This window comes from Protomyctophum bolini, assembly GCF_963924005.1.
Source record: "Protomyctophum bolini genome assembly, chromosome: 22".
Classification (NCBI taxonomy): Eukaryota; Metazoa; Chordata; class Actinopteri; order Myctophiformes; family Myctophidae; genus Protomyctophum; species Protomyctophum bolini.
The window spans coordinates 12,042,562-12,060,254 of NC_137883.1; the positions used below are offsets into that span (position 1 = coordinate 12,042,562).

General features: G+C 40.6%; 2 protein-coding genes across 6 annotated transcripts; one reads left to right on the top strand and one right to left on the bottom strand.

Moving 5' to 3' along the window:
* Positions 1-1,952: 1,952 nt before the first annotated feature.
* On the top strand, positions 1,953-10,814 carry LOC308309621 (kelch-like protein 24; the record flags this gene model as incomplete). Its single annotated transcript, XM_080755532.1, has 11 exons — positions 1,953-2,225; positions 2,872-3,006; positions 3,110-3,301; positions 3,396-3,539; positions 4,382-4,526; positions 5,056-5,208; positions 6,441-6,569; positions 7,456-7,650; positions 8,408-8,594; positions 8,800-8,950; positions 10,743-10,814. The coding sequence occupies 11 exons, from the start codon at positions 1,953-1,955 to the stop codon at positions 10,812-10,814; spliced, it is 1,776 nt and encodes a 591-aa protein (XP_080611658.1).
* Positions 10,815-11,508: 694 nt separating this feature from the next.
* mzt2b (mitotic spindle organizing protein 2B) lies at positions 11,509-16,865 on the bottom strand. Of its 5 annotated transcripts, none has more exons than XM_080755862.1 (5): positions 16,770-16,865; positions 16,175-16,351; positions 15,385-15,545; positions 14,758-14,883; positions 11,509-12,927 (listed from the first exon to the last, which is right to left on the bottom strand). In XM_080755862.1, the coding sequence occupies exons 2-5, from the start codon at positions 16,336-16,338 to the stop codon at positions 12,788-12,790; spliced, it is 591 nt and encodes a 196-aa protein (XP_080611988.1). In that variant the 5' UTR covers positions 16,339-16,351; positions 16,770-16,865; the 3' UTR covers positions 11,509-12,787. The 5 variants fall into 5 exon arrangements, with proteins under 5 accessions (XP_080611988.1, XP_080611986.1, XP_080611987.1 ...); XM_080755860.1 differs by having other exon boundaries at positions 14,758-14,886; positions 16,742-16,842; XM_080755861.1 differs by lacking the exon at positions 16,770-16,865 and adding an exon at positions 16,497-16,505 and having other exon boundaries at positions 14,758-14,886.
* Between the last annotated feature and the right edge of the window lie 828 nt (positions 16,866-17,693).

A 17,693-nucleotide genomic window follows, 5' to 3' on the forward strand; every position in this document is an offset into this window, starting at 1 on the left:
TGTTTACTTTGTTTTTATTCCTTTTTACAGGTTAATACAGACGGACAGGCAATTCAGTCAAAACAGTTCGAGGATAGAGATATATATATGCACAAAATGTTATAGAGAATAGGATAGCACACACATACACACAGAGAGAGAGAGAGAGAGAGAGAGAGAGAGAGTGAGAGAGCAGTAGGTGAGAGACTGTCGGAGCCGGCTGGCCAGTGTTGTCTTATTTACATTTTAAATGCAGCAGCACAGCACAATTCCACACACACAGGAATTCCCCCAAGCACATTTGCACATTGAAGTAGCCTACCTAGGTCTGTCGAGCTACTAGTGATTCTCAAAATCTTTCATTTCAAGGACACCCAATTGGAGAATGATGCATGCAGGCCAAATGACTCCTGTTGATAACCCATTATTAGGCTGTATGCACGATTCGGCCCGATATGGTCGGATCTGAATTCTGTGGTCTATGTACTGTATAGGTGGTATAGAAATAAAAGTGAAATTCTGATTTAAACCTCCTGTGTGTTCTCAGATGTTTTTTCTGGAGACCCCATGTAACAACATCAACGACCCCTGGTCCTTGAGAACCACTGCAATATACATACACCAATATACGATATGACACTGTCTGTAAGAACAAGACAGACACCAAATATGGAGATACTATATCACATATGCTATATTTTAGTATATACAGTATATATAGTGGCAGAATTATTACATGCAGATTATCAATAATCTGCACTGACTGCACAGAATGTTACACTATAGCTGGAGCTGTTTGGTGGATCCCATATGTTTGGTATGTAAAAAAAAAATCACCATTTAAAAAGTACTGAAACTGTGCTATTCATTAGTAAACGCTACCACACTGTCAAACCACAGAGATATGCCGACCAATAACCATGATAGAATAAGCTTGTCTGTCAGCTACCTGACAAAAAGCCTGTGTGTGTGTGTGTGTGTGTGTGTGTGTGTGTGTGTGTTGGGGGTCTGTCTGTTGGGAGTTGGGACCGAGAGAAATCCTTGTTTGCGCAATTCACTCTAATCCACAAAAAAGGCGTTGCACTGTCTTTCTCAAGGACCCCTGGATCCCTTGACTCCTTCAAACTGGCCCCTGTAAAGTCTGAGTCCCCCCCCATCCCCTGGTATTGGTGAAAGAAAAACAACTGAAGACACAGAAACTCGTATCTAAAATGTTTCTTTGAGGACAATATGGGAACCCATTGGGAAAAACAGCACCCTTGATGTGAGTCAATTCAAAGCAGCTTTATTGGCATGAGAAATCATACATTTACATTGCCAAAACCAAGTGTAAAAAATATAATACAACAGTTAAAAATGTGAGTCAACACAACACTCTCGAGAGACTACCCATCACCACGCTGGCTTTTGTTATGAGCCTTTCACATTGAAATGACCCTGACTGCAGTTGTACGGGGGTGGGAGGACTCTGTGTTTGTCAACTGCAAGTTAGTCTGCAAGACAAAGGGAGGTGTTGCTGCTGATCACTGTACTGATCAGGACAGAAGACAGTGTTGGACTGTTGGAGTCACAGGAGGCCTGGAGGACACACATGACAATCACACAGCAGTGACCAGTCTGACCAAGAACAAGTCAAGAAAGCAACTATTATTAATTCAGTTTAGCTTTCACGCCACCAGCTTCAGTTCTTCCAAGTGACCTTCTGGAAAAACACTAGTCTCTATTCCACGTTTACAGGTAAGGAAGAGTGAACTGTTTTTTTATGTGTATTTTCCCACCAAGTTCAGAATTCAAACTTTGTGCACTTAACAACCATATATAGTCACAGATTAATCATTGTTTAATTTGTCCAATTATAAATCTTAATTTGAAATGTAATCGTCATTTATCTTTACAACAAACACGAACAATCACTGACAATTTATATTCCATCCTCTCCTACTGCCCCATAGGGTTGGTCTGGCAAAGGAGACATGGCTGAAATGATTCTGGTCGGTGCTAGAGTACCCCTCTCCTGCCCTATGGATGTTGATGCTGGACATCAGCAGGAAGACACCAGTGTACCGCCGTTCTCATTGGAGGGGGATAAGTGTGAGTTCATGGAGAAGAAACACCCCAACAGGTTGTTGGAGGGCCTGAACAGGCTTCGGCGAAACAACACTTTCTGTGATGTGATTCTCTGCTGTGGAGGAGAGGCGTTCCCCTGTCATCGTATTGTGCTAGCATCCTTGAGCCATTACTTTGAGGTAAATGCAGATCTTCAACTTTCAATGTGAACATTTATTGACCTGGTGTTGTTAAAGGGATGGCATTCAATCCTTCCTACTTCCTTCACAGGTTTTGATTGATTGATTGAAGTATTTATTAACAGTATGCAGAATGGGTCAATACAAAAAACTGTTACTGTGTGGACGGCTCCATGGTAAAGCATTACACTTGTTTTCAACAGGGTCCACCATTTTCAATTCATCAGAACATTTAGAGACGTGCAAATATACACTTCTATACAAAACAATAGGAAATCATCATATAAAATGAAGTAAATAGGGAAAAACAGTAGGGGGAAAAGGGGATGGGGGGGGGACTCAGACTTTACAGGGGCCAGTTTGAAGGAGTCAAGGGATTCACATGTCTTAATGGCTGTTGGTACGGCAGGTGTAAAGATAGTTTTGTTATAATCAGCGAGCCAGGTGCAGATTCTACCGAGTTCAGAGCTGAGGGCCTTTTCAACCTGCAGTTTGTTCCTGTCTGAGACCAGCAGTGCCGAGTCATCACTCAAGAACACTTTGAGACCCACTGGTGTTTGCAGTGAGCCAACATTGACAATAGCAGCAGTAGCACCCTGACTCTGTTTGACCAGAATTTAATTTGCACCTTTTTTAACCCGCACAGGCAATGTTTACAACTGGCATGGTGGAGTCCAGGCAAGATAAGGTCAACATATCCGGTGTAGAACCTCAGATCATGGACGTGTTGGTGAGCTTTGCCTACACTTCAAAGGTAGTCATCTCCACGGAAAACGTCCAGGTAGCGTAATATCATTTTGCATTTCTTCATTTATTGCGTCCATGTATGGCCTATATCGGGGCTTTTAAACCATATAGTGCTATTTTGTTTATTTGGTCTATAGGCCCTTCTAGCAGCAGCAAACTTGCTGGGGGTCATTGCTGTTCAAGAGGCCTGCTGTAAATACATGGAGCATCACATGGATGAAAAGAACTGTGTAGGGATTCACTGCTTTGCTGAGGACCACTCCTGTAAAATGTTGGAGAAGCACAGCATGGATTACATTCTGGAACACTTCAGCCTCGTCTATCAGCAGGTCAAACATTGAGTTTCTAACTTGTCAGTTGTTGGCTTTTCCCTCTCATTAAAAGGTGTTTTATTACTTACTATGTTTTATTTTATATTCCTAGAAAGAATTCCTCTCTCTCGGTGTGGACAAACTGACAGAGATTATTGCCAGTGACGACATCAATGTGACCAATGAGGAGATGGTGTTTGAGGCTGCCATGTTGTGGCTAGAGCAGTGTCCTACCAACAGGCAGAGCTTTGAAAAGGTCAGTCACTTCTCAGTGTGTCACCTGATGAAAGAAAGACCATGGAGAAGTCAAAGCAATGTGACTGGCTAAGGCGAGCTTAAAGCGATGCTAGTATATGCATGAGAGGCAAAGCAATTAATCAATCACAATCAACAGAAGATTACTAATCACATCAAATGCTAGTGATGATATCAGTTTCATATGACAAGACAAAACATCCCTATAAAAGGCAGCAAACTGGCGCCCTCTGCTGCTGACAACCTCAGTGCAGTGTGCAGTGTTTTGTCCTATTTTCTACAGTCTATGGTCCCAGGCCATGCTGGTGCTTATTGATTGAAAATGTTAACAGATTGCAGAATGGGCATAGTTCAAGCCAAGGTACAGGTAAAAACTGCTACGAGGATAAAACCAGAAAAAGCATTAAGACGGGTACTCCATTTTCACATCTATGAAAAAAGGGCATCAAAAACAAGGTTAGAAAAAAAGGGAAAACATGTACAGTATAGAAAATAGAGAGGGGGCTTTTACTCGGGGCGCATACGTTTAAATTGTGTTAGACATACTAACAGTCCGACAGGCATTAGTTCGACACCACCGTTGCTTGCTCCTAACATGCACGGAAGGTTAAAAGAAAAAACAACCTGTGGCTCCCGACATGCGTGGCAGGTTACAACTAACCTGTGGCAGGTTAAAACTAACCCTTGCTTTGGGTATGAATGCATGTTGCATATTCGTGAACAAGTTCCTATTCCTAACCTTGTCTTTCAGCATGTGAAATCCATGTTAGATGATGACGTTGTTGTTGTTCAGTCAATATGGAGTTGGACTATAGTTATAGTGTCTTCTATTTGTTCTTTAAGGTGATGGAGCATATCCGCCTGGCTCATATGAGGCCCTCCTACCTTCTGGAGGTGACTGCGTCTCTGGGTGTGCTGGAGTCCCAGGCCTGCCACTGGTTTCTCTCCGACTCTGAGGCCAAGGAGCACAGGCCACGCTGGTCCACAGGTACCCCCTGCCTCACACATGCATGCATGTTGCTTTCCAAGTTGGGATTTCCAATGCCAGGACACATTCCTCAAAATGTGCAAAGACATTCCTGGCAGAGAGAAAATTAATTATTGTGATATGCCTAGCCATTTGTTTCTTTGGTGTAGCATTTTCAGATAAGGTTTGGTATTCATAATATATTATTGTAACTTCATTATTTTTTATTTAGCTTTTGCATATTTGCTTATACACACTTGCATAGTTAACTGTAACTTTAAAAGCTTTACTGGATATCCTGTTTTCTCCTGGATTAATTCAGTGACTGCTAAATAGAGGGTATGCACATGCATAAAGTGAATGGCAAATCGAGTGGCAAAATTAGTGCCACTCAGTAGGCTTTCCTGCATAAGCTTCAGGGTTTGATGATGATGTCACGCGCATACCCTCTATTGTGCCTGACAATATGCTCACACACATTAATCTACAAGTCTACATTACTCTTACATTACTCTACTTCACTCACTGGCTATTCTATTCCTCTGTACAGTGTATGAAGTGATCCTGACAGTGGTTGAGAGGGTCGGTGGTTGTGGCGATAAGCCGCTTCACGGGATTGAGAGCTTTGATCCCCTGACCAGGCGATGGAAGACTCTGGCATGTCTGCCCATCGCTGTAATTGACCATGGTCTGGCTGTGTCAGGTGAGACACCGCCTCTACTCCAGTGTTGATTTTGACAGAAAACATTGATGTAGTTTCATAGTTCATATAGTCTTTTGAATAAAAATCCATGTCGTTTTAGTCACATTTAATTCACCGTAAACGTTTTAGTCGACTATCATAAGAGTTTATTCGACTAAATCTACAGTTCATATGAGACTAAAGATTATGTTGGCAGGCCTTGATGGAGTCATAATGCTTCGCTAGTATAAAAGTAGAACTAAGACAACTAAGTCTTAACGCTACTGGATCTCTTCTCCATTAGTGCCTCTGTAAAGTGGGCTGAGTGGCCAAGGCTCCAAAAAGTTGACGGTCCCAGGATGCAGGTTTTGGTATTTTATTTACCTCTCCAGTGCAAGTTATTTCACAGACAAGTGTAGCCCAGGCAAAATAATAGTTAAAAAATAAGGACTGGCCAAAACAACGCTCCAACTAACAGAACTGAATAAACACTTCAAAACTAAAGAAAATGAAAATAACCAGGAACTTAAGAAACTATAAACAGGGAAAACCTTATAAATACAAAGGCCCTGCAGCGCTCTCCCTGCAGAACTGCCTTCACCTATCCAGGCGCCAATTCGTTCACAAATAATAAATAATGATAATAATGATATAAACACAACATACACCCCTCCTCTACAGTGCTTGGCCCATTGCCAACACTGCAGAGGAGAGACGGGTGTCCCCACAAATAATCACATTTCCCCACAGTGTCAATAAATCAATCAATGTAAACACACCTTTAAAACTCTCAGTTCTCCTGTTAAATGTTCAGATATTGTTAGGGCACGGGTTGCCCTGTGACACCCTCCCTCCCTAACATTTTAGTGTTTTTATTCGAAATTGTTTGTGTATTTAGTCACCATTGCTTAGTTTTGTGCTTAGTTTTTGTACCTAATTAGTACCTATGATGGCAGCAGTGGTTCTCAAACTTCATTACAAGGACACCCATAATTCTCACGGACCTGTAAGGGTCCATTTGGAACTGCCTCAAGGAACCCTGAGGGTACAGGCCAGCTCCATATGGAGATATAGGCGTTATCAAAGCCCGGGCAGAGATGGTTATGTTGTGACATCACATTCTGGTATCAGTGAAGACCTTGCAAGTTGTTTATGCACATTATCTTATAGTGGCAACGCATTTTGAGCTCCGATAGTCTTTATGTCTTTAACAATTAAGTCATAAAATGGTTTTCATTTGACACTCACCACAGGCCCATTTGTGTATTTGGCCGGAGGAGACTTCCCTGATGGTTCAACAAGCAGCGAGGTGTGGCGCTATGACTCTTCCTGTGACTCGTGGTCAAAGATGGCTCACATGAATGAGGCCCGCAGCGATGTTGGTAAGACTATATACCTCTATTATATCTCAAGCCTTTCTGGATCAGGGCCCACTTGAACATCTTGGAAGTGTTCGACGGGTGGGGGGCACATGCATTTTCAGAGTATGGCCTCACTCACACCTTTCGATCTAGCATACAACATTGATGCATGCTAGATGTAAGCAAGATGTAAGTGTCAATGTCCGCCCCAATGCATTTCCAATGGAAGTCACATGGTTTGATAGAACATTTTGGACTACAAGCTGTTGTATGGCTTTCGGCTGTGTTTCGACTGCCCCCTCCCCCTCATACAACACAAATGTTGTGTCAAACCATGTGACTTCCATTGGAAATGCATTGGGGCAAGATGTATCACACCCTTTGTATACAACAAGCATACATCAGTCTGTTGTGAAGGTGTGAGTGAGGCCTATGGTGGAAAAGTACTCAAATGTTTTACTTAAGGCCTTCAATTTAACCAACAACTTTGGGTTGTTGCTTTGGTTATCCAGTGGTTCTCAAAGTGGGGTCCGGGGACCCCCAGGGGTCCTTGAAGGGTTCCAGGGGGTCCCCAGGAACCTATTAACCAAATTAACCTTTATGGGTCTGTAACTCTGAGGGTGTACAAGTCTATTTGGTTCCATTTGTACATTCTCAGAGTTAAATAAACATAGATTTTTACAATATAAATTGGGGTCCCAGAAATATAAATGCCATTAAATGGGGGTCTGTATTCAGCTAATGCATGTCAAACTGGGGTCCTTCTCTTATGGGGTCCCTGGCATATATTTTCAAATGGGGATTCCGTGGGATAAGTGTACATTTTTGAGAACCACTGATCCAAGGACCACGGTCATCAGTTGTAATGATCAGGGTATTTTTTTTGTTTCTCCTACGTGATCCATAGGATTGGTGACGCTGGACGGCTACGTGTTTGCGGTGGGGGGCTGGAGCGGCAAGACGTACGTGAACTCAGTGGAGAGATACGACCCCAAAACCAACACATGGCAGCTTTTGGAGGCATCTATCGGCAGAGTGCCAATAAGTGCCGATTGCAATTACCCTGCGGTGGTGGCACTAGATGGACTGATCTATTTTCTTGGTATGTAACAGGTTATGCACATGCAGGTTCAACAGTGCTGAGTTTCATGAGGTTGTTGTTTATGTAATATATGAAAAGCCTTTGTTGTTACACAATTTTCCCATTGACAACGAATGACTTGTTTGTCATGTTTCTCTCTTCCCGGGCTGTCGCTGGTATGGACTATGGTTCCATCATAGACGAGTGTCAGGTGTACAAGTACGACCCGAAAACATCTAAATGGACAGAAGTTGCTTCTATGCTGGTTCCTCGTACTGGTAAAGCTGTGTGTACGCTCACAGGAAAGATCTACGTTTTAGGTATATCATATCTGTTCTTTTTTTTCTTTCATTCAAACCTTTATTTATTCTCTAGAGACATTGAGGTTACCCTCATTTGCAGTGTCGTTGAGCTGCAGTACAACATAATACAACATTTTCAAAGCAATACACAAAAACACTGCAGAAAACTAAATGAAAACTAAGCTATGATGACTAAATCTAAGACTAAAGATATGTATTGACAATTCTGTCAAACAAATAAAAACTAGACTAAAATGTTAGGAAGGGACTAGTGCAGGACAAGAGATCCAGTATAAGTCATTTTACACTTGGTTGCATTCTGAAAATAGCAGATCTACAAGCTCACAACACGCGACGTGCTGTGAGCTTGTAGATCTGCTATTTTCAGCAAGTGTAAAAGAAAATCTAAATCAATACTGCACAACAGAGCCCATGCACTAATAGTCACTATCCTGTTACTTCCTGTTTATCACTAGGCGGTTTGCCTTTATTGGGTAGCACCTTTACAGACGAGGTGGAGCGCTACAACCCAGAGACTGACGAGTGGACTATGTGTGCCTCCACAAAAGTGCAACGCTACGGGCCTGGTGTGGCTGTGGTGGACGGAAAGATCTATGTGCTAGAAGGGGCGGAATGTTCGCGTAGTCCCACTCACGATGTCTGGTAAGATGCTCCTATAGAGTAGATACCCTCACAAAAAACATGCAGTAATCCTGGTCTATAAACTGCCTCTTCCTGGCCAGCCGGGTCACCTATTTAAGTCTTGTAAAAGTACCTCAAAACTGTACTTTACTACTTACTGTATGTATACTTGAGGAAATCAGAAAATCCTTTCTCTGACTGCTACTACTGTTCTGTCTTCATGTAGGTATCCCCTCCGCCGTACCATCGAACGGTACAGTGAAGCCACAGACTCGTGGGAAATCGTAGAGGAGATGCCCACCGATACCAGGAAAGAAGTCACGCGTATCAACCTGTTCAGCTGTGTCTCTCTCACAATGAGGAAGGATGCACATCAGGTAAGACATTGTAAAATCTTGAGTTAGTTTAGCTGTATTAATTAACTCTGAGAGTGTACAATATGTGCACACTGTAATTTGTACACTCTTACAAATGGATAACTTAACTTGACTGTGGAATGTATTATAGCAGTTGTAGTAGTTTTTGTATGTAACGCAGGAGAGAAGATTTATGTAAAAGAAAAAATATTCAGAAGTTTCCAGACATTTTCAACAAAGATATTTATTATTTAATATTTAATATTTACTGCAGAGGAGGAAAAAAATGGTTTAAGTGGTTAATACTGTATATCGTTATCATATTCTAACTTTTCTTTTTTTTTCTTCGTAAATTAATGCCCTACTTCATCATACTACGTCACACAAAAGCATAAAAAGTAGCAGATCCACAAGCTCGCGATGCGTTTTGAGCTTGTAAATTTGACGCTTGTGAATTTGCATCATTGTTTCACGACTATCTGAGTTACAAACATATATGAACACTATTATTATAAACGTGTACATATAAACGCTCAACTACAGTATATTGTTGAACATTATTGTAGGAGGAGAATACAGAGTGCCGAGGACAGAAGGCAACATCAGCATCCACAGAGGCAGCCACAGACTCGTGATTTGGGAACCCACTGGAGGCTGGAGCAGGTTGGCAAACACGGCCTGGAATCTGAGTACTCCTGGCCTGCACAACATGCTACAGAGACTGCAGAGGCGTGCTTTCAGAAAAAACCTGAGGGTGGGGAAAAAAGTGACCCTGTAAGACCCAACGATGCTTCTCTGTAACATTTTTAATTTAATTAATTACTTTGTTTTTTCTGTTCTTTTTTCACCTAAACATCATCATTGATGTTCATTGTTTAGTCTTGCAATGCCATTGGTCATGATATTTGCATTATAAATACCCCCCACAGAGGCACAAATTTACACTACTTCAAAATATCTGGAATTTATCATTTATCAAAGTTGACCTATGACCTTTAATCTTTAACCCTGATAAAAGTAACTAACATGCATGTAATACATATATTTGTGTGATCATTAGAATGTCTAGAACATGTATTATGTATTATTGTGAAAGATATCCACCGATTTTTTCTTTTTTTTTTACTACTAAGTCCTAGTAGTACAAAGTAGTAGTAAGGTTGAAATCTATTTCTTGCAAGTAGAAATATATCCGGGACTTAAAGGGTTAAGAAGCCCTTTTATTTTTAAAACAAATGGGAAAAATAGCCATGAGCTTGTAGATTTGAAGACATTTCAATGCTTTTTCTAATTAATGTATGGTTGCAGACAACACATGTTATAGACACGTGTCACATGTGGATGTGGATGGACTTGGATTGAAATGCACTTGGCACTGATTTGAAAGAACTTCTTTTAAAAAATGATTGTCAATAGGCTATATTACATTGGAGTAGATGAGTGTGCAGGTTTTTTCTTCTTTTTCTCATATCACTTTTCAACACAGCACCTCAACTAAGTGATGTGCCTATTCTATTGGTTTTTGTAATCCCCCATTGCACCACTAATCCCTGGCATTTCCATTGTCTTTTGAGACAAAAGGAAACTGATGATTAATATTTCAATCTATCGTTGCTGTCGGGTAGAAACTTCTCATCTCCTTATCAAACTTTTTTTAAAGGCTCTTGTGTACTACAGTGTCACACAAAACCTACCCTGCTATATGATGTCACAAGGTCACAAACCATGAAATTATTTAGCATCCCAGAGCCAAATGCAATGCATTGTTTGGTTTTGTTTAAAATAAAGCTGTTGTGTTTTATTATGTTCACAGTCATATGACTCAGCTAAGTCAGATATTCTTGATCCCAAGGATCAAGAATATCAAGCAAGTAAGAAGCAATAAAAGATTTTTCCACAAATGTATTTTCAGCTGAGAATTTGTACAAATCATGTAAAAGTATTTTCAAGCTGTCAGAATTACAGAGATCAAACACTACATTTGTGTGACGTGTCCAATTATCCCCAAGTAGTTCTCAGCCCTCAGCCCCCTTGTCAAACGTATCCACCTTTAGGGGGAATCATATTGAGGTTCGAGTCCTATTTGTAAAGAACATAGACAAAACAAATGTGCAAACTCTGCAGTGTTTCGGCTACTGGTTAATTGCGTTCAAGCGCTTTACAGATTGCTTATCCGGTCTAGAGGGGATACGGAAATGCTCTCTGTGCTTGAAGTATGTGTGTTTGGAAATTGTCGGATACAGGCGATACGGGTAGGCGCGGGCACTAGACTAGACCAGCCCCCTTTTTGAAACTAGCTCCTCGCCACTCGCCCTACACACTTACTTCCACTTGGTTTGAGCATAGATATATAAATAATAGAGATGGCACTGGATGGGAATCCTGGTGCCGTCTCTATTATTTATATATCTATACTCAAACCGAGTGGAAGTGTGTAGGGCGAGTGGTGAGGAGCTAGTTTCAAAAAGGGCCACACACACACACACACACACACACACACACACACACACACACACACACACACACACACACACACACACACACACACACACACATGCTGATGCAAATTGTAACCTTCAGAGCGAAAAGCCTGTTTGTTTAGCCTTTTACTGTTATGGTCAAATGTTGAATTGGGAAACAAATAATATAATTGTTGTCCAGGTTATTGGATTGTAAATGTTTTACTGACTGACTAGCTAGCCTGCCATAAGGAAAAAGAACTGCTACGACAACACTATTTGATCATAACAGAATAATTGCACTGCAGATTATGATTTTTCTTTTTTATTATAAATGGTGGACTTTAAACAAATGCAACAGTTGGATACTTACATGTAACTGATCACTTAAAACAAGAGGAAGCACTGAAGTGAAAACCCTTTTCTTGCTTTTTTTGTTAAACATAACATCATCTCCCTAAACTGAAACGTTAAAAATAATTTAACAGAGCGACGCAAGACAAAACCAGATAATGCAAGGTAAGCATCATCATGGGTACCACACGTATTAAAAGGTAAGTGATTTTCTTTGGTTTAAGTAAGTGTTAAAAAGCTCTATATTGCGATAGTACTCATTGCTAGAGTGTTTGTTCAGTAACGAGAGTGTCCATCCAGCTTTTTAAATACAGAAAATGCCTTTTCAGGTTGGGATACCAAATCAAACTCAGTCAGTGATGACAAGAAGAAATTAGCAGACAAAATTGGAATGGGAACCCTATAAAACATTAAGCTGATAGATGGCAGCCTTTCTCCTGATTGGCTGAAAATGTGTCATCATCAAGCGTCACCTACTCATTTATTAATGAGCTGGAGAGACAGGGAGAACCCTGTTATTGAACAAACAATCTATAGCAATGATTACAATATAGTGATTTAACCTTTAAACAAAAACCATTTTGTTTTAACCAAAAAAATATCACTTACCCTACCTTTAAGCACCCACAGTATTCTCCTACGCAATCATATTTGTCTCTTTTAAACCTGCTTGCAGTTGAAGACTTGTTTCCAATATTTTTATTTAACAAATGTAAACAATTCAGAGCCACATAGTGTGGCAGACAACAGTTGGAGATGGGTAAGGATTCAGTGGTTCTCAAGAGAGGGATCCGGGGATGCCCAGGGGTCCTTGAGGGGCATCCAAGGGGTCCCCAGCTAAATGATTGATAGTTAGGAACTAAACAGACCTGTCTGTAACTTTGCGAGTGTACAAATGGAACCAATTTGGTTCCATTGGAACCAATTTGGTTCCATCTCTACACCGAGTTATGGCTTATGGGGGTGTCTGTGTCCTAATGGCACGCTGGGGTTTTTGAAATTATAAAAAGGTCTGAGAACTCAATTATAATTATTAATTTATGAATTATGTTGAAGTCATCTGTGAGGATGAGCTACTGCTGCCAGAGCTCTTTGTCTTCTGCCCCCTGGTGGCACTGGGCTGGCGCTGCACTTTCTGGCTGGAGGAGTTCTTGTCAGTGTGACCAGCTCCTGCTTTACTGCGCACTGTGAGCACAAAACAAACAAGAAGATTGTTCCTGTATGACCTGTCCTACATCACAGATTTCAGATAACATCTAACAAAAACTGAGAAAACATGCATCAGAAAGATGAGATACAGATACATGATTATGTTCTTTCAATATTGCTTATTGCATTGACTGCATTCAAAAGTACACATCAACATCCACATTAGTTGTAAAGGGGCACAAAAGTGCATTTGCTATTTTGCTTTTTTTCTCACAATGTTAACCTAATAAAGTGATCTGTATGTCGATTGTACCACAGATGGTACATCGTAGGCGCTGGGTGTGAAAATGACAATTGCGCTGTGTCAGTTGGAAACCAACAATGCCACTTGCGCTGTGCTGTTCGCCCACTTTGAGCCGGGTGTATGTAAAATAGGGCCCACACATTTCCCACTGGACAAAACCGACAGAATCACCCAGATGTTGTCTTGGAAAGGCTACAATCTGTATTCATTGCCATGACAAATGTGCTACCGATAATATTGAAGGCTAAATTAGTGTATTCTGTGTACATAGAGCCCATTTTCCCATAGATATTTTTTTTTAAATAGGTGCCTCAGCAGCCTCATTGGCGGCGCCATGTGTCTCCAGCGTTAGGCTTGCTGCAACTCAAGTGACAACTGGCCAATCACAGCACGTATTTTCCAGACTTCATCAATTCAATCCAAATTAGCTTTATTGGCATGAGAAAACAAATGTTACATTGCCTCTGATTGGCCTACCGAACGTCCCCTTCCGTGCTATGCTTCCGTAAAAGCTTGCATCCATGTTGCCTACTCTCGAGACACATGCCCCTGAGCCGAAAGAGTACCCTTTTATGTCTATGCATTTCCACCCCATATCCAACGCACTACAATTCGATTCTCCTCATTTGAGAAGAGACTCACTGCTCAGCTCTACAGTGTGAGTATTTCACTCACATCAGATATACCTGTATATGGTAAACTAAAAATTAAAGTGTGTGTGAATAAAGACACGACTTGAACAACCTCTACAGAATGGTCCATTAGATATAAACAAATGATCCTACCTGTTATAGAGTTCTGTGGTCGGCATACAGTACATGCCATCTGAATTCTGTACCTTATATTGGATTAATCCATAATCCGGTTTAATATTTGTGACTTTGCACATCTTTGTCATGCAAGCCTTGTGTGTGGACTGTGGAGACTAATGAATCAAGCACTGACACTTGCAATCCAGCTTGGTGGTGCAATCTGTCAATGCAGCACAATCACCAAAATTACTATATACAACTATATCTACAACTATGAAAACCAAATGCCGCCCAAGTTACAGACAACTTGATGAAATACATAATGTGTCTAAAGATTTGTTTGTTATATTTGTAATTCACTTTATAGCCCCTTTAACAATTGACAACAATTGACAAACAAGGTGAATCCATCTACCGGAATGAGATGATTGGGAATGATACACTTTTAAAACACCCGTGAACAGGTTCAATTGTGCTCATCCACACACATGCACACTAGGGGTTTCACACACAAAAACAGTAGTCAAACTAGTCGACTATTATAATAACTACTAGTTAAAAGACAATTAGTCAACTAGTCAAACTATCAAACTATTATGAAAAACTTAGGAACTAGTAAAAATCAATAGTCGTGCACTATTGCACACATGCATAATGCATGCATAAACACACACATTCGAACACCCATGTCCTCATTTCCACGGAATGAATGAACAGGCACTGTACTGTATGTTTTTTGTGTACAAAACACGACTTGCAGGCTAAGCATACGAATGGAGTTACACAAGAACACAGTGCAGCAACGGGGACCTTGAGAGTGAGTGTCTTGCGCGCCGTAGACCACAATCTTAGTGCCGACCCTGGTGGGCCGGGTACCAGAGGATGAAGGGGGAGGTGCAGGAGGCTTAGCGCTCTTGCCAGAGACCACACTATCATCTTCTTCAAGAAACAAGAAACAAGAGCTTTTTTGTGGATTCATAACCAAAATTAAAACCACAAGAAAGTAAAATGACGGCACATGTAGTGAGTCAGTGGAGATGTGCTGCTGCTGGTAGGTGCACTATTAAAAACAAATCTCTCTCCTCAGTTAAGAACTATAGTGTCTCTATGAGGGGAGCATTCAGAGAAAATAACAGATCCACAAGCTAAGGACTCGACATAACGGGACACCATCTGATCTTGTAGAGCTGCTATTTTCAAAAAACATTTCATGTAGAGGGAAATACTATTAGACCCAGTATAGGGCCCTGGGGGACACCAGTCAACGATCCGAGCCTCAGTTCACTGGTTGCCTTAGTTTCAGGGTTAATTTTAAGATTTTACCTTGACTTTTAAAGCCCTGCGATGCCTGGCTCCCAGCTACATCAAACCTGTTTCCGGTTTAATTCTTGTGGGAACACTTTGCAAGCAGTGCGTGCCGTGTTGGTGGAAACTGACCCCTGTGTTCTGCAGGTGCTGTGGTCAGACTGGTGGTGTGGGAGGTGGTCAACGAGTCCCCCAACGTAGCGTCAGCTATCCTCTGGCCTGCACACATGGACTTCAGTGTCTGGAACACTGCCTGGGGCGCCACGTTCATCTTCAACAGATCCACAATGATCCTAGATGGATAAAATATCAGCCATTTAGCCTGCACAGCAAACCCCTCTGTGTTCCATTTATCCATTTGTAACTGCAAGTGTAGAAATGTAATCATATGCACCGACCCTTACAGGTCCTTTTGGTTACATATGTACACTCTCAAAGATAAAGCTGTATTCCGGAACTTATTTTCATGCACAAAACCAATCTGTATGGTAAGGTGTGCCATGACACAAGTCCAGCTGTGTCGTAGAATATTGCGACTGACAACCACTGCATTATTATTATTGCAATACAATTTAGGCATTTAGCTCTTTATCGAGAGCAACTTACAATAAGCAAGGTAAACTCATAGGCCTACATCAAATGCAGAGAGACAGTGTAGTGCTAATGCAGGTAAACTAACATTATTTACCATATGTCTAAATAACATGCTATCTAAATTAGAAATGTACCTTTGGTCATCAAGGCTAGGTCAAGTGTAGCTATGATTATAAACAACTATTAAGTTAGGCCAATTCTACACCCTGAATAGTTTTATTTTATTTTATTTCATGCAAGCAGTTCATGTTAACAGTGTCGCCATTAAGGTATCCAATCAATCAATCAATCAAATCAGTGGGGGTCCTTGAAACTAAACAGAACCTACTTAAAGATCTCTTGATCTATGGTGATCCCAGCAGCCTGGGTGAGCTCAAACAGCTCGCTCTCCTCAGCATTGAGAATCTTCTTCTTTTTCATCGCATATTTCTGGACATTACTGGTCACTAGCACATCAGGGGCGCTGGGCGCAGACTGCTGCGGCTGAGACATCACGGACGGACACCTATAGAGGAGAATATATGCAATTACAATGAATTGATTGATTGATTTAAGTATTTATTAACGGTTTGCAGAATTACAGTACATTTCAACTTTCAAGTACAACTCAATACAAAAACTGTCAACTGTGAGTGGACGACACCATACACTTGTTTACAAGAGGGTCCACCATGTTCAATTCATTCATCATAACATTTAGAGACGTACAAATATTATCATCATAAGATCATTGAATCATAAATCAACTAACTATTATTGAAACCCATAATTCACAGCGTTTAGATTTAGATCATGAACCAATTAACCTACACAGAAAATGGGTTAACATGCTATATTTACATTCTCACTAAAGACTAAATTGTAGCTCGCACATACACTTTAATACCTGCTATTACTGCTAATAATAATGAGTGATTACATACGGTCTCGTTAGAAATAGAAAAACGTTCCGATTGTCAGATTATTTATTTAACAACAAACAACACGGTCCCACATAAAACACGTCATCGCAGTGAAAACGCGTCATCCACGGAGGGACACGCCACCTTCGGATTGCCCATAGAGTATAAAGATTGCCGTATAATGAATAAAATAATATCACTTTTATTTTATTTTTTATCATGGATATAATTGTACAAACCACGTTTTGCATTAAAAGTAGGTTGATGACGCGAAAATGTTACTGTGTCATTGTCTTGGTCTTCGTCTGTTCGTCTACATATTCCCTTTTTCTATTTAATGTGTATTTCATTATTTTTATTTTTATTTTGCATACATTTGTATATTTGTATGTCTTTATGTCTTGATAAATTGAAAATGGAGGACCCTGTCCCTGGTGTAAACAAAATAGTGCCTTTTCCTGGTTTTATCCTCGTAGCAGTTTTTGTATTGACCTATACTTTCTTTGAAATGTACCCATTTTACAAACTGTTAATAACATTTTCAATCAATCCATCTTCAATCAAACCACAACACTCATACCCCGTTAACAATCAAATGTTAGGCTTAAATAGCATGAAATGTTGACTTTTACGCCCCCTTGAGGCTGCATGTTTTTGGTTATTGCATGTTTGGGTCAGGAAGAATCGTGCTTGATTCTAATTTACCAGAGCTATACGTTTTCATTATTTTGTATTGAAGTATATTCTGGATCAGGACTCTCTGCAGTGTGGGTCAACAGCGGTATTTTCTCTCAAAGATCCAGAGGACCCTACTAGAAAACTACTACTAAAAGATAAGTTAGCTGTCAGGGGTACAGGTTATGTTTGATTTGATTGAATGTGGATTGAATTTTGAAGAACTAATGCCAGTGTCCTCTTCCTCAAAGAACATCATCATCAGTGGTG

Excerpts from the sequence above, each read along its gene's own strand:
- mzt2b (XM_080755860.1), bottom strand. The coding sequence starts at position 16,338 with ATGTCTCAGCCGCAGCAGTCTGCGCCCAGCGCCCCTGATGTGCTAGTG. Across the intron at positions 15,546-16,174 it reads ATAGATCAAGAGATCTTTAA|GATCATTGTGGATCTGTTGA; the intron begins GTAGGTTCTGTT and ends TTATCCATCTAG. Across the intron at positions 12,928-14,757 it reads GCAAGACACTCACTCTCAAG|TGCGCAGTAAAGCAGGAGCT; the intron begins GTCCCCGTTGCT and ends TTGTGCTCACAG.